This window comes from Punica granatum, chromosome 2 (assembly GCF_007655135.1).
Source record: "Punica granatum isolate Tunisia-2019 chromosome 2, ASM765513v2, whole genome shotgun sequence".
NCBI classification, from domain to species: Eukaryota; Viridiplantae; Streptophyta; class Magnoliopsida; order Myrtales; family Lythraceae; genus Punica; species Punica granatum.
In genome coordinates this window covers 29,254,749-29,276,425 of record NC_045128.1, presented here as the reverse complement: position 1 = coordinate 29,276,425, position 21,677 = coordinate 29,254,749, and the positions used below count along the sequence as shown (strand labels likewise).

The window sequence follows — 21,677 nt, the reverse complement described above, 5'->3', positions numbered from 1 at the left end:
GTCCCCTGGCCCAGATGGCTTCACGGTATATTTTTTCAAGCACGCTTGGAAATTTGTCCATAAAGACTTTCTCGCAGCTATACAGCACTACTTTTCCACGGGTGAACTGCGCAGGGAGGTAAACTCCACGATTATAGCCCTCGCCCCAAAGAAGGAAAATTCTGATCGTATGAAAGACTTCCGGCCTATTTCATGCTGCAATGTGGTATATAAATGCATAACCAAAGTGCTTGCCAATAGATTGAAAGTGGTGCTCCCTGATGTTATTTTTTTTTGGATAAATGATGAAACTTCATTGATAACAGATGAATTTACATCAGAAACCAATACCATTTTCCTCTATACGGAGTAAAATAAAAAATACCCAAGAGCTACTCCCAAGTCAACTAGTTGCAGTATCAAAATGGTGAAACATATGCCTCGCAATGATAGAGTGTGCAATTTTGCATGAGAATCGAGGGAGAACAGACAACTTTGCTTTGACATCCGAGAAGATCCTTCGTATTATAATTGTTGGAGGCGAGACTTGATTCCGGTAGAGCCTGTCGTTCCTCTCCCTCCAGATGCAGTAAATGTAGTGAGTCCAGAGAAGTTTAAGACAAATAATATCCAGCTTCTTTCCACGGAGAGAGGAGACCCAGCAAAGTTCCGTATTCCAGTCGACATTGTGTTTGTTCATTCCAACACGGTCTAATAAACTTCTCCAAATCCCTTGGGTGATAGGGCATTCAAAAAAGAGGTGATTTCGGGTCTCCAATTCCAAACTACAGAATTCGCATTCGGGTGCAGTAATCGAGATTCTCCAACTCATAAGCCTATCTTTTGTACTCAATCTATTATGAATACAAAGCCAGCTAATGAAAGAGGATCGAGGAAACTGCCCCTCAAACCAGATTGCGTTCCTCCATTCCATCTTCTGGCTTCTGGGACTAAAGCATTTCCACGCACTAGCAACAGAAAATGTCTCGGATTTGTGAGCCGTCCATGTGACCCTATCACGATCAGAGAGTTGAATTGCATTAGCGAGATCACGGAGCAGGCCAGCTTGCAGATCCGAGCTTCTAGGCCAATGCCAGCATCCATCAACCAGAATCGAACTAACTGTTGCGTGCTCCCTAATCGACGGAAAGCACTGGAGCCCCCTGGTGCAATAGTTTATTAAAGAACCGACCGGTAACCACTTGTCATACCAGAAAGATACATTCGTACCAGGGCCAACACAATAGTGGATATAGGGAGACATCAAAGTCCTCAGCTGCAAAAGTTTTCTCCAGTTCCAAGAACAATCACCAGGTATCCTTAAAGACCAAATACTTCGGTCTTTGATTAAATATTTAGCAACCCAGGCCACCCAAAGAGACCCTGAACGCACGAGGAGAGACCAAAGGTTTTTGAGTACGCATACCTTATTCCACAGGGTTAGGTCCTTGATACCGAGTCCTCCATCAGACTTTGGAAGACATAGAGTTTCCCAGCCGAGCTTTCCTCCTCCTATATGCTGCTCAAGGCCTTTCCAGAGGAAGGATCTGCACTTCTGCTGCACCAACTTTATGACTTTCTTGGGAAGAATGAAGTGGATACACCAGTAGCTGGCCATGCTGAAAAGTACTGAATTGATCAACTGTACTCGTCCCGCGTAAGACAAGTGTTTCACAGACCAACTCCTTATACGCTTTAGGATTCTCTCAGTAAGAGCCTCGCAGTTCTTCGTGGAAAGCTTGCCCGAGACAAGAGGGAGCCCCAAGTATCTCACAGGAAGAGTACCTTTCTTAAAACCCGAGCTATTCACCAATATAGAGATGCCTTCCTCAGTGATGCCTCCCGTGAAGATTTCAGATTTCTCAGGGTTCAGCTTGAGCCCAGACCAGTTGTAAAAGGTGTTCAACACTTCCAGAATGGCAACAAGAGACTCTTTGGACCCGTTTGTGAACAAGAATAGATCATCAGCAAAGCAGAGATGGGTGAGCTTGATAGACTTACATCTAGGATGGAAGCCGATTCTGCCTTCGTCTGCAGCAGTGTCCAAAAGCTTTGAGAAGACCTCCATGGCAATAACAAACAAATAGGGTGATAGGGGGTCACCTTGTCGCAATCCCCTTTGGCCGGCAAAGTAACCACATAAGGAGCCATTGACAGCCACTGAAAAGTAAGGAGAGGTAATACATCCCTTGATCCATCTGAGAAATGATAGGGGAAATCCCATGACCTTCAAACAGTTAAGAATAAAATCCCAGTTCAAGGAGTCAAAGGCTTTCATTAGGTCAATTTTGATAGCACAACGGGGGGTTATTCCTTGTCTATGGTAGTTTCTTACAAGCTCATGAGCAAGCAAGACATTGTCAGATATTCTCCTGCCCTGCACAAAAGCTGTCTGGTTTAGGCTTATAACATCAGGAAGGACCCCTTTCATTCTGTTGGTGATCACCTTGGTAATGCATTTATACACCACATTGCAGCATGAGATAGGGCGGAAGTCCTTCATGCGATCAGCTTTCTCCTTCTTAGGGACAAGTGCTAATATTGTAGAATTCACCTCTCTGCGCAGCTCGCCTGTCGAAAAGTAATGTTGTACAGCAGCAAAGAAGTCTTTATGAACAATTCTCCAAGCATGCTTATAAAAATACACCGTGAAGCCGTCTGGGCCAGGTGATTTATCATTTCCCATTGAGAACAGAGCTGATTTGATTTCCTCTTCTGTGATAGGAGACACAAGCAGTTGTTGTTGAGCCTGAGAGATCTTCTTTTTGAGAATAGAAGAAAGTTGCGTCGCAGAGGTGCCCGCTACGCTTGCATCCTTTTCTCCTAGAAGGCTTTGGTAAAAGTTGACTGCTTCCGCTTTTATTTGATGTATATCTTCCAGCTTGGAACCTGAGTTAGTGTAGAGTAATCGAATGGAGGTTCTTGCATTTCTTATCTTCACTGCCTTATGAAAGAAAGAAGTGTTCTGATCCCCCGCTTTTAACCATGCCACCCTTGACTTTTGTCTCAGTAGCTTCTCCTCTTTATCCATGGCTTCTAATAGCTCAACCCTTATAGCGATTTCCTTTTCCATAATTTCAGAAGACATGCAATTACTTTCAAGAATTTCAGTTTGGATCTGAGCGAGTTGAGTTTGCAAGGCGTCAACTTTAGCATGCACATCCCCAAAGTAAGATCTATTGAAATCTTTCAGATGTCTCTTTAGATTCCTCAATTTCTTGTAAAGCACTGCCATAGGATTACCTTCCTGGACCTCCATCCACACACGTTCCACAAGTTTCAAGTACTCTGGATGCTCAGTCCAGAAATGGAAAAACTTAAAAGGCTTTGGGCCCGCATTCTCTTTGGCACCAAATCTCAACATGATAGGACTATGATCAGAAATTTCGGGAGAAAGAAATTCCACTGTTGAGGCAATATCCCGTTGAAACCATAAGTCATTAACCAACGCTCTGTTAATCTTCCTAGCTTGAAACCCCTCCTGTCTTTTGTTGCTCCATGTGAAAAAACAGCCGGTATAGGGGTGATCCTTAAGCTCCGATGTGCTAATGAAGTCTGCAAATTCTCTTATACTTTGATCAACAACAATTTCCCTCCCAACTACTTTGGCCTCTTCTAATTCTTTAATTGCATTGAAATCACCCATCAACATCCAACTATACCTCATACCCACTGTTAAAGTCTGCAGATCATGCCATAACACCCTTCTTTCCGACAAGTCATTTGAAGCATAAACAAAAGTCAAAGCAACCCAACCAACTCCTTTGGGAACATTTACCAATAAATGGATATATTGACTAGTTTTGCTAAGGAATTGCACCTGCAAGTCCTCTCGTATCAGAATCCACAATCTGCCATTATGGGCATGCTGATAATTTTCCATCAACAACCAGCCCTTCCATTTATTCACTATCTTTAGACAATTGTTTTCCTTTACCCGTGTCTCAATGAGAGCAAAAATCCCTATATCGTGTTCCTTCGCAAACTTAAAGACCATTTTCTGTTTCAGAGGGTCATTTATCCCTCTAACATTCCAAGAGGTAATTATCATGATAGTAATTTAGGAGGTTTACCTCCCTTGCCCGTTCTAGGTTTCCTTTTGCCTTGAACTTTCTGGGTTGATTTCACCTCCTCCACTGTAATGCTCTGATTCTGTGTTGTAACTCCCCGACGCGAGGATACCTCCAGCTCATCATCTGAGCTGATCGCATCAGAACGAGACTTCACATCTTCTAAGAGAACTTGCTTGCTATTCACCTGTGAGGACTCTCCTTTGGAAGGGACTTCGATATTGTCCCCGTGCAAGTCACTCCATTCAGCCACTTTTCCTTGCTCTGATGCAAGGGGGGGAGAGGGAGTAATAGAGTTGGGGACCTCCAACTCGCAAACTCCCTGTCCAGCGAGCATTCCAGCATCAGGAGGGGACAGTTCAGCACGTTCAGCATCAGCTTTTTCACCAGCCCGAGGAGAACTCCCTTCCACAGGGGTTGGTGTCAGTATTGCTGGAGTGGCTGCAGATGGGTTGCTGCAACTGTGACCGAAAACTTTGCATTTGTCACACTTCTCAGGCAGCCATGGGGTGTCCACAAGAACCTCTACTGTGTGTTCATTTCCCAAATCAACATTCAAAACACTTGGAATTTTCTTCCCAAAGTCAATTTCTATACATACTTTAGCATAATCCAGTCTCGAGCGTAGGGCAGTAGCTCTATCCATGTAGAGTGGTTTACCAATCGCACTTGCTAAAAAGCTGATGCCTTTAGGATGGAAGTACTGAAGGGGAATTCTCCGCAATTGGGCCCACATCGGCATCTTCTTCAAACTCAGTTCCTTTTCAGTGAAAGTCGGACTCCATTTTTGCAAGATCAGAAAATTGCGCTCTACATGCCACGGTCCTGTTTCTAGAACCCATGTCATGACATCCTCATTAGGAAACTGGAAAATAAATAGGGAGCCCATGGTGCTAACCGTAACCTTCCCTTGTTTACCCCATAAACCGTTTACAACAGCAGCAATCTTTCCAAATTCGGGAGTCTTGCCCAAGAATCGACCAACAAGAGTGTAGCACCATTGGTCGAGTCCCATCTGCAGGATCTCCGATGGAGGTTTTACATTACAGTGGTCGACTCCTTCAAAGTACTCAAGATTTTGGTTTACCTTTGGAAAAACTTTTCTCCAGTTTAATGGCCCTTTCGGTGCCAATTTCTCACCGGAGATGGGTTGCGGAAGACTCTGGACACCATTTGTTACTGATTGAGGAGCCGATTCCGCCATTGCTGGTGAAGATTTGGCCTCCCACAGGCCTCTCAGCGGCGGAACCAGGAATCAGGCAGGCAGGAAGCAAGCAAGCAGGAATCAGGGGACGACTATTCCACAAGTGCACACTTCTCATGAGCATATCATCGAACACCTTACTTGCACGCAGAAGCAGCAAAATCGAGCTCCCGAACACTGGAAAGAGAACGACCAGACTAAAGCAGAGACGGAACCACCGACAGGAAGACAACACTGGAGACTGAACGACCAGACTGGAGACGACCGGAGAAGGAAACTTCGGATTGTACTCAGTGAGGCATTTCGTCGAACAGGTTGTCGGCAGTGGCTACTCATGGTCATTGTGTGCACGTCGCATACTGGTATCTGTCGGCACCGGGTGATAATCAAGAACACATCCCAGAAGGCATCAATCAGGGATCTGAAGCTCCTAATCCAGAATCTGTCAGGGTCCCTGTGGGGACATGCAACTACAATGTCAACTGTGTAATGCTTGCTAGATGCTACGATAATCTATGGTCCACTGCTAGTGACCGGCCAAAGAGCCTGTTAAACCTGCAGGCATGAATGCGGAATTCCCTGATGTTATTAGCTTGCACCAAACGGCATTTGTGCAGGGAAGGAAAATATCTGACAATGTCTTACTTGCTCATGAGCTCGTGAGGAACTACCATAGACAAGGAATAACACCTCGTTGTGCTATCAAAATTGATCTGATGAAAGCTTTTGACTCCTTAAATTGGGAGTTTGTTCTCAACAGTCTCGAGGCCATGGGATTTCCTCACACTTTCCTCAGGTGGATCAAAGGATGCATCACCTCTCCTTATTTCTCTGTGGCCATTAATGGGTCCTTAGCTGGCTACTTCGCAGGTCAAAGAGGACTGAGACAAGGAGACCCCCTATCTCCCTATTTGTTTGTCATTGCCATTGAAGTCTTCTCCAACCTTTTGAACACTGCTGCAGATGAAGGAAGAGTCAGTTTCCACCCAAGATGTAAGTCTATCAAGCTGACTCACCTTTGCTTTGCTGATGACCTGCTCTTATTCACGAATGGGTCAAAAGAGTCTCTTATCGCCATCTTGGATGTGATGAACACTTTCTATAATTGGTCTGGTTTAAAGTTGAATCCTGAAAAATCTGAAATTTTCACGGGAGGCATAGATGAGGAAGGTGTTTTTGAACTGGTAAATTGCTCTGGCTTTAACAGAGGCACTCTCCCAGTATGATATTTGGGGATTCCTCTTGTTTCTGGAAAGCTCTCCTTGAAGAATTGTGAGGCTCTTACTGAAAGAATCGTAAAGCGGATCAGGAGCTGGTCTGTGAAACACTTGTCTTATGCAGGTAGAGTGCAGTTGATTAACTCTGTCCTCTTCAGCATGGCCACTTACTGGTGTTCCCATTTCATCCTCCCCAAGAAAGTCATCAAAATGGTGCAGCAAAAGTGCAAATCTTTCCTTTGGAAAGGCCTTGAGCAACATTCAGGTGGGGGCAAGGTTAGCTGGGAAACTGTGTGTCTCCCGAAGTCTGAGGGAGGACTCGGCATTAAGGATCTAACTTTGTGGAATAAGGTATGTGTGTTAAAAAACCTGTGGTCTCTCCTAGTGAGTTCGGGGTCCCTTTGGGTGGCTTGGGCTACTAAATATTTAATCAAAGGTCGAAGTATTTGGGCTTTGAGACCGCCTGGAGCTTGTTCCTGGAATTGGAGAAAACTCTTGCAACTTAGGACTTTGATGGCACCTTATATTCATTATAGAGTCGGCCCCGGCACGAGTGTATCTTTTTGGTATGACACTTGGTTACCGATTGGGCCATTGATCAACTACTGCACTAGAGGTTTGCACTGCTTCCCATCGATCAAAGAACATGCGACCATTAGTATGGTTCTAGTCGAAGGCTGTTGGCATTGGCCCAGAAGTTCGGATCCGCAAGCTGCTTCAATTCGTGACCTGGCAGCAACAATCCAAGCCTTCAGTCATGATAGAGTCTTATGGACACCTCACAAAACTGGGGAATTTTCTACTGCAAATGCCTGGAAGTGCTTAAGAAGCAGGGAACAGAAGATGGAATGGAGGAATGCAGTTTGGTTCATGGGGCAGCTTCCTCGCTCTTCTTTTATTAGTTGGCTTAGTGTGCATAATAGATTGGATACAAAAGATCGGCTCCTTAAATGGGGAATCTCGCTTACGGCAGCTGAATGTGAATTTTGCAGCAGGGAATTGGAGACTCGTGATCACCTTTTCTTTAAATGTCAAGTTACTCAAGGGATATGGAGGAGTTTATTAGCTCGAGTTGGCCTAGATAGACCCAACGTCGACTGGAATACTGAACTTTGCTGGATCTCCTCTCTTCGTGGAAAGAAGCTTGACATCATCTGTCTCAAGCTTCTATGGACTCACTATATTTACTGCATATGGAGGGAGAGGAAGGCTAGGATTTATCAAAGGCAAATCTCGTCGCCAACGGTTATAACTCGGAGGATCCTTTTGGATGTGCAAGCGAAGCTGTCCGTTCTTCCCCATTTCTCATACAAAATTATACATTCTGTCATAGTGAGGCATATGATACTGCCCATAGTTGATTTGGCTTAGTTTTTTGGGACTTCTAGTTTTGATCGTTTTGAACAGGGGTAAATGGTGTTGGTCTCTAATGTAATTTCATTTTGTTATCAATGAAAGTTTCACCATTCATCCAAAAAAAAAATGGAGGTGAAACTATTCCATTGCTGCCTTACTCTTTTGCGTCTTCCTATTCTCAATGGTTGTGTAGAAAATTTAAGAGGAAAAGCAAAGTGGATTGAACGAATTTTTGCAACTTCCATTGTTTTGAGCCTTACATCTTACTCATTGCATGTTCTTTCCATATTTTAGGAAATGATAAGATTGAACAGGGAAACAACTCGAAGGAAGAGATTATATATACGACAACACCGAGAAGGCTTCTTTATTCGCCATCAAGGTCTGGAAATTACTCTATTGATCACAGCTCAGCGGATAGAGAATATTGTTTCATGTAAACTGCCTGACTCATATGTACTCTCCATCACTGCATCTCATCGGAGCAATACAATGTAGTATCTGCCAAGTCGTTTCATCATGAGTTCTGCCTTATACAAACACTAATATTTTGTTATTGCCCTCCCTCTGTTAAGAAGCATGATACCACACTTGAACTTATATACTGCCACTATTATAGTATAATATGAGTACGAATATTGTCAAAAAAAAACTATGGTTGATACTGAGACTCTTCGTTTGATATTGAGTTATAAAGAGACTAAATTATTTAATTTGTTCCGTGACACTTCTTTTTTAGTTTTAAAAAAGAAAAAATCTAAAAATTTCATGTCTCATGTGAGTAATTATGTTTAAATAATGTCATGGTCTTAACATCCAGATACTTTCTTATTTTGATTCGTCAAACTCAATTAATACCTTCTATGGATAGTTTTAAAAAAAATGCTTGCAGTACAAGTTAGAAAACATTTAATTTGGTACTCGAAAGGTCAGTTTGCCAACAACTTGGTCCCTCAATAAATTTTATCAACAATTTGATCGTCGAAAGATCAGTTGGCCAACAATTTAGTTATCGAAAGATTAATTTTCCCAACAATTTAGTCCCTCAATGAATTTTACCAACAATTTGGTCCTCCAAAGATCAGTTTGCCAACCATTTGGTCCTGTAAAGACCGTCCTGCTAGACAATTTAGTCCCGACGTTAATTGACCATCAGCGCTGTGATGATAATTTGACCTAGAAGCTGATATAGCACATTCTTAACTAAGGGCAATTGAAAAATTATTAAGGATGTGTCATATCAACTTTCGGGTCCAATTATCATCACGGCATCGACGGTTAATTAACGTCGTGACTAAATTGTCTGGCAGAACAGTCTTTCGAGGACGAAATTGTTGGCCTACTGATCTTTTGAGGGCCAAATTATTGGCCAACTAATTGTTTGAAAATCATATTATTGTTAAAATTCATTGAGGGACCAAATTGTTAGCAAAATTAATCTTTCGAGGACCAAATTGTTGACCAACTGATCTTTTGAGAACAGAATTGTTGGCATAATTCATTGATGGACTAAATTGTTGGCAAATTGATCTTTCCTGAATCAACTTGAATGTTTAAGGGTGGACGATTGAGGAGCTGCCGGTTTGTGTTTTTAGCATAAATGGCGGGATATGATGAACGATCCGAGAATTATATTATATATAGATTATCTTCTGTCATCTGTATATACCACTATTATAAAACAGTTGTAATGTACTTGCCTCAATGTACCGAGGGTGGGAATTATCACTGAACATTTTCTCTATTCTAATAGAAATCCACGCATGGTTGTGAGACAAGACCGGTGACGAAGAATGAATCATAAGTTAAGATAACTCAGTCTTTGGAAAAGGGCTTTTCAGCAGCTCAGCACCACGAAAAACACGGCAAAAAACCAAAATTGTGACATATTGATTCAAATTCTTAGAAAATCGATGTTCCCCGACTGAATTTTTCCATATAAATGAACAAAACTGGATGTAAAGCCCCCTAAACGGAAGAGCTTGCATGTGAAAATTTAGGGGTGGCAATTCCTACTGTGTTGTGTCTAAACGGATTCGTGTCATCGAAGTCAGTACCCGTATACGACACGATTATTAAACGGATCAGGTTTCACATACACGAACACGACACGTTTATATCCGTGTCGACCCATACACGACACGTTTAAACCTGTTTATCGAAACGTGTCATAATAGGTGCACGTATCCATACGCGACACGATTATACTCGGTTATCCGGACATGTTAACACGACATGTTTATCTAACCCGGTTAACCATTCAAAATTAGGGTTAGTGGAAGGGTATTTTGGTAAATTTAGTTAGATAAACGGGTCAACAGGTTACACGATTAAACACGTCTAAATAAACAGGTTTAATCGTGTATAATCGAATTATAAGGGTTCAACCCGATAAGACACGTTTATTAACCGTGTCTAAACGGGTTGGACCCGTTTAGACCGAATACCAAAAATGCCCAATCCGAACTAATTTAACTCCGTGTTGTGTTATCGTGTCGTGTCAAATATTGTCGACGGTACGAAAATTACAAGGAAAAAGATGATAAGAAAAACAGACTGAAATTGACCTTTGCAGATGGGGGCGTCATCAGTATAGCAGAAGGCTTGGCCTGGCCCAACGTCAAATTGACAGACGGAACAAACGGCCCAACAAACGGCTATTTAAACGGAAACACCGCGGGATAGGAATGTAATGCCCGACCAAACGCGGTTTCCTCTGACAGCGATCTACCTAAGACAAATTACGGCTGAAACTCTCTTTACCCCTTCTTTCTTCTATGGAGTCCAGAATTGGAAATGCAGTCGAAATCGGAATGATTCTTATATGGATTGTCGAATGTCCTTATTATAATATTTCTTATTTATTATTAAGAAAAGTGAATGTATAGTAGAATTTATAATATATTATTCCAATTAAGTAAATATCGTTTTGTTGTATATGTATATATTGATATTGTAGTAGAGTATTTTAATAAAAAGAAATATCTTTTATTAATTATTTAAAGAAATAATTTGCATATATAGATTATCTCGAAAATATTCAATTATAAGAAAATTTTGAAATATGCACGATATAATATTAATTACTAATTTAAGGGTTAAGAATGAAATAATTCATAGAATGGTGTTTCAGGTTACGTTTTCTTAATTCAAAAAATAAAATTTTATTAATTGTGTTATTTAATTACAAACTTCGTGTTCTATTTGTTGTGCCTCCAAGCTCTCTCTTCAGGTTCTTATATCCCTTCATACTCTATTATTGTCAAGCTTATTTTATTTCGATGAGTAATCGCATGTTCATACTCTATAAAATTCGCTTAGCTAGGTTTATATTATTTGAGGAACAATTCAAAATTGAAAGAGTCGATACAAGAGGAAGTTATACGACTGTTTTATTAGTATAAATTCTTCTTTTCATTGTAATTCTTATGTTGATCTTGCTTTTGTTAGGTGATTAATATTATATATATTATGTTTTTAAATTTTAAATATAAGAAGATAATTTACTCGATATTAATTATTATTATTATTATTCGTATCCTTTTTTAAGATTATTTTCTCTACCTAATACTTTAAAAATACAATTTTTATCGATATATATACTAGAATATATTATTATTATTATTATTTTATGTTTTACCCCGTCTACTGCATCACTGAAGTCATCATTTAGATTTTGCTAAAGAAATCGGACCCTTGATTTCTTTTTCTTTCCCCAAATATTTGAGAAAAACACAACAAAAAAAAATTTAAAATGCTCCTAAATTATCATACCGAATAAATCTTATTAAAAATGAAAATTATTATTAAAAATTTTTACGTACTTCAATGTTACCATATTTACACTTCCATTCAAAATATCGTTGAATTGGGTTCTAATCCTATTAAGAAAGAATTTATCGAATGCTTAGTTGAATTTCAAAGTATAGTATGTATTTGATGATAGAAGCTCTCAAAAAGATATCACAGGTTTTTTTTTTTTAAGGTTAACAAGTAACGTACAACCATCATTCCAACTTTACAGCCATCATTAATTTCTAATTTTTCCTGAAGAAAATAGGTTTATCCCCAAAAAAAAAATTCCTGTTTTTCTCATTTTAAAATTAATTTTCCTGCCGGGTTGGGTTCGTTCGACTTCGGTCTTTGTTGGTAGGAAGAAGCAGCCTTTGGATGGACAAACATTTTTAGACAAGAAAAATCCTGTTTTTCTCATTTCATTCGAACGACCCAGTAAACTCAAGACGGCGGAGCCTCTCTCTCTCTCTCTCTCTCTCTCTCTCTCTCTCTCCGCCCTGTCGCAGCGCATGTTGCCATTCTTCTGTTTAACCTGCGAAGTTGTTCATCTTTTTCCCCGGAGATAGCTCGTCAGTTGTGTCTGTCCTGCTTCTTGATCTTAACACAGTTCATCCGAGGAGCTGTTCGGTTGTCCCTCATCTATCTTGATAGATATTGAAGCTATACTCGGTGGGTTCTTCTGGGAAGATCCACTATGTCTGCATCAGCTTAGCAGAAAGTAATGATTGATCAGCAACCTCTGCTACTTACTTCTGTTCAGCTCCCTTTACATGTTCCCCTTGTAGCACTCAACCCCCTTTGATTGGTCGATCTTTGTACTGACTTGATTCGGCAATTTGCCTTGTTCTGGTTATGATCGATATAGTTTCAGCAAAGACATTGCTTTGAAGGGCATCCCTTTTGGTTCTGGGCTGTTTTGATTGAATAAAGTTGCTGAAATTGTCCTCTGGGTTGTATCACTATTCGAGGAGGTAGGCTTTACTTGGGTTTGACTTTGGATGGAGGAGCTGTGAGTCATTGAAGATCAGATCTATCGTGTACTGTGACGGTTCATTCGGATGGGCGGATGAAATTAGATCTTCTTGTTATTGAAGAAAGAGTCTTGTGTTGAGGATTAGGATTTGATCCACATGGGGAACAACTGTGTGGGCCCGGCCATCTCTAAGAACGGGTTCATCCAATCAGTCTCGGCTGCGGTGTGGCGTTCTCGGTATAATGCCGATGATTCGGTCCGCAACAATGCCGAGAATGCTGAGGCAGCAACTCCCAGAGAGCCCGAGTCTCCATTGCCGGTTCAGAATAAGCCTCCTGAACAAGTCATGATCCCGAAAGAAGCAGAACCTAAGCAAGAAAATCCACCTAATAAGCCCAAGAAGAAGCCCCAAGTGAAGAGGGTCTCTAGTGCAGGGCTTCGGACAGAGTCAGTCCTGCAGAGGAAAACCGACAACTTCAAGGAGTTTTACCGCTTGGGTAAGAAACTAGGACAAGGGCAGTTTGGAACAACTTTCTTGTGCGTCGAGAAGGCCATGGGAAAAGAGTTTGCTTGTAAATCTATATCAAAGAGGAAGTTGCTTACCGAGGAAGATGTGGAAGATGTTAGAAGAGAAGTTCAGATAATGCACCATTTATCAGGTCACCCGAATGTGATTTCTATTAAGGGAGCATACGAGGATGCTGTGGCAGTCCATTTAGTTATGGAGTTTTGCGTGGGAGGGGAACTGTTTGATCGAATTATTCAGCGGGGACATTATACTGAGAGAAAGGCTGCAGAGCTTACTAGGACTATTGTTGGTGTTGTCGAGGCATGTCATTCGCTCGGAGTTATGCATCGGGATCTTAAGCCTGAGAATTTCCTTTTTGTTAGTGAGGAGGAGGACTCCTTGCTTAAGACTATCGATTTTGGGCTGTCAGTTTTCTTCAAACCAGGTGCGCTCAGTGACTGTGTATCTTGCTATATCGCTTACTTATATAGAACATTTGATGCTGGAATGCTATAGTAACTGCCTATTTAATTTATTATGTGAAATATTGCAACGGCTGCAATACTCTTAACTTTGCTTGCTTCAATAGATGGCTAACTAAAAACAGTTAATAGACTTGAGGATCATGTTCATGTTCTGGTTAAATGGTTTTTCTGCATCTGGCTGCAGACCTCGCTGAGTATAGTAATGTCGGTTTGGGTATACCAAACATCTCAGTTTGGCTTCCAAGAAACTAACGACCTTATAGGGCTTTAGATGCTCCACAAGTTGTAGTTGTGATTGACATACTATTTTCGTTTATCTATTTGTGGAAGGCTTCAGAATGCTGATGATAGTGGAAGCGGATGATTTGCAAAATCCCACTATTCACAGTTATTACTTCTTTGAAATCATTTTGTTTCTTTAGCATAGTACAATTAATAATAGTGCAATTCAAACTTTTTAAATTCTCCCCACCTAATTACTCTTGGTTGAACTGAAAGCAGGTCAAAATTGTAACACCATTTGATAATCTTACTTGCAGGTGAAAAGTTCACTGATGTGGTGGGTAGTCCGTATTATGTCGCACCAGAAGTTCTTAAAAAATGTTACGGTCCCGAAGCAGACGTGTGGAGTGCTGGAGTAATTCTATACATCCTACTCAGTGGAGTTCCTCCCTTTTGGGCTGGTAAGAAACTTGCTTTGGTCACGGTTTGTGCTTTGAGAATATCTCCACTATTCAGTTTTCCTGCATGAAAATTCATCTATCCCCCTGTCGTCCATTTTTATCCATATATCAACTTCTCTTGAAAAGTACGTAGTTCACTTTTCTATTTGATACTATGATGGATGAGTTTCCTAGGTTCTGATTCTGTTTCAAAGGGGTTTAATCACCCTCCTGACTCCACTTTTCCTTGCCATTGTATTATGAAGAATCCGAGCAGGGGATATTTGAGGAGGTCTTGCATGGTGACCTCGACTTTTCCTCTGATCCCTGGCCCACAATCTCGGACAGTGCGAAGGATTTAGTGAAAAAGATGCTTGTTCGGGACCCGAAAAGGCGGTTAAGTGCACATGAAGTTCTATGTAAGCTTTCCTTATTTCATTTCAGTCTTCTTTCCACAATTTGGACAAAGTACATTGTGATTGGCATAATGATATATGTAATATGATTAGTGGAGTTTATTTGGCTCCCTGGCTGGTCTCGGTCTAGTCATGTTACTGATCTCTGTTTGTTTATTACTTCAGGCCACCCTTGGATCCAAATCGATGGTGTTGCCCCTGACAGGCCTCTCGATTCTGCAGTTTTATCTCGGTTGAAGCAGTTTTCTGCCATGAACAAGCTTAAGAAAATGGCTCTTCGTGTAAGTAATGTAGTTTCATGCAATTATAAAAGAGATTGATATCGATACTTCTTAAATTTATTTTCTGAGTCATCATTACTCACGTAAATTGCAATCTGCAGATCATCGCTGAGAGCTTATCAGAAGAAGAAATCGCGGGCTTGAAGGAGATGTTTAAGATGATAGATACCGATAACAGTGGTCAAATCACCTTCGAAGAACTGAAGGCAGGGCTGAAGAGAGTTGGAGCTAATCTGAAGGAGTCAGAAATTTACGATCTAATGCAAGCAGTAAGTAAATGTAATATGAAGGATTATCACCTTCTATTGCAAACAGGCTGTTTATGTCGCATATATGAGGTGATTGTTGGCTTGGAAAAATTGCAGGCAGATGTGGACAATAGTGGGACGATCGACTACGGAGAATTTATCGCTGCGATGTTGCATCTGAACAAGATTGAGAGAGAAGACCATCTGTTTGCTGCCTTTTCGTATTTTGATAAGGATGGTAGCGGGTATATCACTCCAGATGAGCTCCAACAGGCTTGTGAAGAGTTTGGGATTGAGGATGCTCGCCTTGAGGAAATGATCCAAGAAGTCGATCAAGACAATGTAAGTGGTTTTTCTATGAGGAATCATATGGCTTTCCCTCTCAAGAGGACCCCAATTTCGATGCCCCAACAACCTTGCATAATATCATTCATATGATCGGTTTGCGGAATTGAAGGCTGTGCCCTGAAAAGAATGGAATTATCACATGAAAAGAAATGGAGCCACTGTTTCGTATGGCGATGCAGTTCATTTCTTATTCCATTATGTCCTATTTAACTTGATTAGAGCTCATTAAACATTATGCTTTCAAGCATTGGTAAGACATTACTTTGCTGTGGTGTAGGATGGACGCATAGACTACAATGAGTTCGTGGCGATGATGCAGAAGGGAAATGCAGGTGGGTTTGTGAAGAAAGCCCTAGGAAACAGCATCAGCATCCGCTTCCGGGAATCTCCGAGAAATTAGTTAATACTCAGCAGCATTCTTAAATTATTTTTCCGCTTCATCAGTTTTGTCTCGGACAACCAAGTTCATACGCGGTTAATAGGAGAAAGAGGACTGCCATACTTTGGATCCCGAAATTGTACTACTATCTTCACAAGTGAAAGAGTTCTGTGTAAGGTTATGTTGTTTTAAATCAGAATGTTCGGAGAGTACAAATATTCTTGTTCAAATTCGCCTCGAGTTGGTTTGTGCTTAATCTCATTATATTGATGTTTGAAGAGAGCCACAGATCTTATATATGAAGTGCAACCTTCATCTGTCAACCTAATTTTCGGATTGACTCGGATTCCTGCAACCTAAAGAACACGTGGTAGCAAACTCTACTATGAATAGACCATGCTAGGCCCGGCCAATGCTAACCCGACTATGAATGGGTAACGCTTGCTCCTCTTGAGGCCTCGATCGATGTTCTAGCCTCTTCTTCCCATCATTGTATATTTCGATTTTAAGTACTGCTCAATTTGTACTATAGTAGATTTCAAACGATTATAAACCGTTTCTATTTTATAAAATTTATCATAAGCTCACAATCTACTCGACCAGCTCCATACTATTGAAAAAGTGAAAATGATCGTAGCTGATTCAGGCTTGATAAGGTACATCATTAATTATGGAAATCAATTTTGTGCTTAAACGTGTGTTTGGTTTTAGAGTTGAGTTGAGTTGAACTTTGATTTTAATTAATTTGTAATGATTGTGATATTGAATTATGAGAAAATATGTGAAAAAGTAATGAATAATTGAAAGAATTTATTATTAAAAATTGAATTGAATGGTTAAAAAATTGAAAAAAAATAAAAAAGTAATAATTGTGTTATTGACTTTTATTATGTAGTGAGTAGAGTTAAAATTAGAGTTAAAATCTTAAAACCGGAATTGGAAATCAAACGGGACATTAGGCTGCATTTGGTTTGATTTTGATTTTAATTGGTTGATTTTAATTTTAATTGGGTTGTAATGATTATGGTATTGAATTATGAGAAAATGTATGAAAAAGAAATGAATAGTTAAGAGAATTTAATATTAAAAATTAAATTGAGTATAATGAAATTGTATGTGAATTTATGCATGGGATCATCTTTTTTATTTTAATTTTTGTTATGTATTGAATAAAATTAAAGTTACAATTAAAATTTTAAAATCAAATCTCGAAAACAAACGGAGAAAGATCTTAAGGGGACTAAATTGGTTCAAAGACGAAAGTAGAGACTATATCGGTAAATTCTTAAATCAGTGAAGTATATATACCCGCCGCTGGCAGCTGACAAAAACCTTGGCGCCGGAGCTCTCTCCTCTTCCTTCTTTTCCGTCGACGGATTTGCTCGTTCCGGTAACCGGCGAGCAGGACAACAGCCGCAGCCGGACTTAGTCCCGGACGTTGATTATGTGGAGAAGAGCAGCAACGGCCGCAGCAGCAGCATCCGGCGCTCTCAGCCGCCGCTCGTGGCGGTTGGCACAGTGCCGTGCTTTCTCCTCCGCTGCTGCTGGCAAGGCCGCCTCTGTGTCTTCCGCCGTCAACTCCATGTTGCTCCGCTCCCTCAAAGAACACTACCTCGAGGTCTCCAAAATGACTCCTCCCCCCGTAAGTTTCTCTCTCCCCCTGTTTCATTTTCCTCTTAAACCCTCAAATTAGGGTTTCTCCCAACGACAATAGACTACTATGATTGAATCTTGTTATGGCATAGTGATTCATGTGAGAGCTTCATAGATTCCGTATCGAAGTTCAAAGATGCGAATTTGAATCAGTTCATGAATGTGTATGTACTTCCTATGCCCTGCAGAAAGTGAACCCTCCTTCTCCTTTCACAGTAGTGAAGGGATCGATCGATAACGATGGTCCGGTCCTCACTCGAACTTACAATGACGAGGAGATTAGCATTTACGTGACCCGATTAGCTACAATCCTTCCTGGCGGAGTCGTTGGGGAGGATGACGGTAATGACGATGACATTAACCAGTTGTTCCTGCACGTGAGCGTGTTGAAGCCCCAGCATAATGATTCCCTGCATTTCCTCTGCGGGCTGTATCCCGATGCGCTGGGAATTCACTCCGTCTCGATGAGGCCCAAGGCTGAGGCTTCTGGGTTCGTTGTTGGACCCTCGAAATACAATGGCCCTGTTTTTGAGTAAGTTTGAAACACCTCTTTTGTATTTTGCTTTTATGACTGTGTCTTGGTTGATGATTGTATGCTTAGTAAGTTTTGGACTGAGATTTGGGATGGATTGTAAGAAAATAGATTACTCAAGAGGTCTCAGAAGGCTCGGGATGATGAATAATTTGGATAGCAGAATGAGTTTTTTTATGGCTTCAATCAAACTGCCTCTGTCCTATTAATCTTCTGATTGTAACCAGTACTTCTATTCAATAAATAATTCAGGGAGCTCGATCAGAAGGTGAGGGATGCACTTCACGGCTACATCGAGGAGCGGGGAATTAATGAGAACCTTTTCCCATTCCTTCAGGCATGGCTCTACGTGAAGGACCACAGGAACCTCATTCGCTATTTCAAATCAGTCGGCTCCTTCATTAGTGAAGAAAAGCCCCGAAAGGAGTCATCCCAGTCTTAAATCAGTTCCAAGGTAGATCTCGTGCAAAATGGATAGGCTTTCCCTCAATTTAGATATGAGCCAAGTTTCAGAGACATTCGAGCTGCTTATGCAGGGGGCGGTTTTAGAGTAGACGATCATTTTTGGATATGAGTTCTGCCCGTTCATGTGATGGACTTGTTTAAGCCTCGATGATGTAAAGAAGTCCAATGCAATGTCGAGTTTGTTTGTTTGGGGGCGGAACTGTTTCACCCATGAATGATGTGAAATTAATGGTTGTGAAATTATTTGGTGAATACTTGCTCCTCGTCACTTAGTGGTAACCTACCACTTATTGTGATAACCTTAGTGTAATTAGTGACACATTCATTATATTTGGTGATAACTTGGCTAGTTGTCACTAAATATATTGAGGTTATGATAGCTAATGATACCTCATGGGTTATTTATGATAAGACAAATTGTCACAAAATATATAGAGATTATCATTAATTAAAAACAAGTTATCATACGCAATGATAAGTTATCACTAAAAGTAATAACCTTAGTATAATTAGTGATAACGTCAGTATATTTTGTGATAACTTATTAGTTATCACAAATTACCCTTTAGTTATCATTTGATGTGATAATCCCAATAAAATTTTATGATAACCATGTCAATTATCACAAATTATACTTAAGTTACCATTTATAGTGATAACTTATCAATGAGTGTGATAGCTTCTGTGTGATTGGTGATAGTATATTTTGTGGTAACTTGATTAATTATAACAAAATGAGTAGAGATTATGACACCTAAGGATAACTGATGAATAATTTCTAATAACTAGACAAGTGATCACAAAACATACTGAGATTATCAGTGATTCTATTTAGGTTATCATAACAAGTGACAAGTTATCACTACAAGTAGACTAGTTATCACAAAATATACTGATATTGTCATTAATTGTAAACATGTTATCACATCCAGTTATAAGTTATCTCTAAAAGGGATAACCTCAATGTAATTAGTGATAATCTTTGTATATTTTGTAATAACGTGCTTGTTATCACATATTACTCTTTAGTTATCATTCAATGTGATAACCCCAATAAATTTTGTGATAACTTCTCAGTTATCACAAAATAATACCGAAGTTATCATTAATTAAATAGAGTTCATCATTCTTAGTGATATTAAGTGTCATAACCTCCACATATTTTGTAATAACTTCCTTAGTTATCAATATTAAATCAGGGTTATCATACTCAGTGATAAGTTCTCGTTGAAAATGATAACCTTTGTTTAACTAGTGATAACATCAATATATTTTGTGATAATTGTTAAGTTGTCACGAAATTTATTGGGGTTATGATATCTAATGATAACTGAGAGGGAATTTATGATAACTAACAAGTTATCACAAAGTATACTTAAATTTATTACTAATTACGCCGATGTTATCACTTTTAAGGATAACTTAAAGTTATAACTTGTGACTGGTTATGATAACTTAAGTACAGTAAGTCATAATCACAGTATATTTTTTTATAACTTCTATAGTTATCACAAATATATTGATATTATAACATCTAATGATAACTTGGGTATAGTTTATGATAACTTGACAAGTTACCACAAAATATACCAAGAGTATCACTATTTATACAAAGGTTATCACACCTTGTGATTACCTCAATAATTATAATTACCCATTTTAACAAGTTATCATATATAATGATAACCTATTTAGAATTTTTGATGACTCAACCATATCATTGTAGTATTTACTTATTTAATAATAATACCTTTTGTTGTTATTTTTTTATTAAATATATTAATAATTTTTTCTAAAATATTTCATAATTTTTTGATAAATTTATTTTATATTTTTCAACTTATTGTTATTAATAAAAGAAAGAAAGGAAAAAAAATAAAAAGATAAGTGGGGGTTTTACCGGTTGAAACCGGTAAAACTGGCACCACTTTTTCTCTTTCCTCCCGAGACGGGTCCCAGGCCTAAACGGGATAAGGTCCCTTTTGTTTTTTTTTTTTTTGGTGATCGATCTATTTACTGTACTTTAAGTTCCCCCTTGTAACCTGTAATTTCCAGGCCAAATTAGATTCGAAAGGACAAAATACTGAAGGAAAAAAATTTAAAAAAAATCCACGAAAATGTGAATTTATGACAAACCGAAACTCTTGATGGGTAGATTTATTTACAGTATATAGTAATATATTATAAGTACTTCGTGTTCAGAATCAAGTTGATATTTGAACAAGTGTTTTTATTGTGCAGAAATTTATATACTTAATTTTGAAGTGTTAGATGAAACAAGTGCTTATCCGATAATTAAGTTAATTTCGTTAAGATAAATGTTGAAAACTTTATATCATTTGATATCCTCTTTACATAATGACTAGAAAACTTTCCTTCTATTAACTTTGCCCCAATATTATTTTTACTTTTTTTGAAAGGAGGAAAAACAAAAGTCAGCTCGTAATTTGACTGAGAAGGGAGAGAAGGGCAGTGGTGGCCTTGATCCAGACAACTGCCACCATAATTCTGAGAATCAAAATTATATCGGACTGAGGGACCTTTGAATGGATTCTGGAAGCGAATCATGAGGGATACGGGTGGCCAAGAGCCGCGGGGTGATTCAGCTAGTCAAGTCGGGCAATTGACAGGGCTCGCCATAAAGGCTATACTCAAAGAGAGGGATGAGCTCGTGGGGATTGGAGAAGAGCAAGGGGTGGCCGGAGCTTGAGGGAGGGAACTGGCCCCAGCGGAGGTTGGAGAAGGTAAGGACCTCGAGCCACGTTGTGCCAGCCTTGGTCAGGCTAATGAGGACGATATTGGAGTCATTGGCTGTGAAGTGGCTTTGGAACGGGAGGAAGGCGCCCAAGACCTTTAGGAAGCACCAGAAGTTTTCATAGAATGCGTACGGGGCTGAGCCATCGTTTCCCTGAGGGAAAACATTAGATCGTGCCGCAATTAATTGGGTTAGATGACCCAAATTCCATAAAAATATATATATATATAGTGTAGTCGCGCACTTCTTCACTTAGAAACTGAGAGATTTCAAATTTGATTCTCACTTTGGATTACTTTGATGCTTTATTGTAACTATTTTTTTATATTTATCTATGAACCTCCCTTATAT

The 21,677-nt window shown here is 39.7% G+C and overlaps 2 protein-coding genes across 3 annotated transcripts; both read left to right on the top strand.

The window, feature by feature from the left end:
- The first annotated feature begins 12,021 nt into the window (after nt 1-12,021).
- On the top strand, nt 12,022-16,203 carry LOC116195588 (calcium-dependent protein kinase 1-like). 2 transcript variants are annotated; one of them, XM_031524856.1, is made up of 7 exons: nt 12,752-13,547; nt 14,127-14,270; nt 14,516-14,668; nt 14,831-14,946; nt 15,048-15,215; nt 15,312-15,536; nt 15,820-16,203. In XM_031524856.1, exons 1-7 carry the CDS (start codon nt 12,752-12,754, stop codon nt 15,940-15,942), a joined length of 1,725 nt encoding a protein of 574 aa, XP_031380716.1. In that variant the 3' UTR covers nt 15,943-16,203. The 2 variants fall into 2 exon arrangements, with proteins under 2 accessions (XP_031380715.1, XP_031380716.1); XM_031524855.1 differs by having other exon boundaries at nt 12,022-13,547; nt 15,048-15,536.
- A 1,033-nt stretch (nt 16,204-17,236) lies between these two features.
- LOC116195590 (mitochondrial acidic protein MAM33) lies at nt 17,237-18,825 on the top strand. The gene is made up of 3 exons (XM_031524857.1): nt 17,237-17,563; nt 17,763-18,106; nt 18,359-18,825. The coding sequence occupies exons 1-3, from the start codon at nt 17,366-17,368 to the stop codon at nt 18,546-18,548; spliced, it is 732 nt and encodes a 243-aa protein (XP_031380717.1). The 5' UTR covers nt 17,237-17,365; the 3' UTR covers nt 18,549-18,825.
- Nucleotides 18,826-21,677: the final 2,852 nt, after the last annotated feature.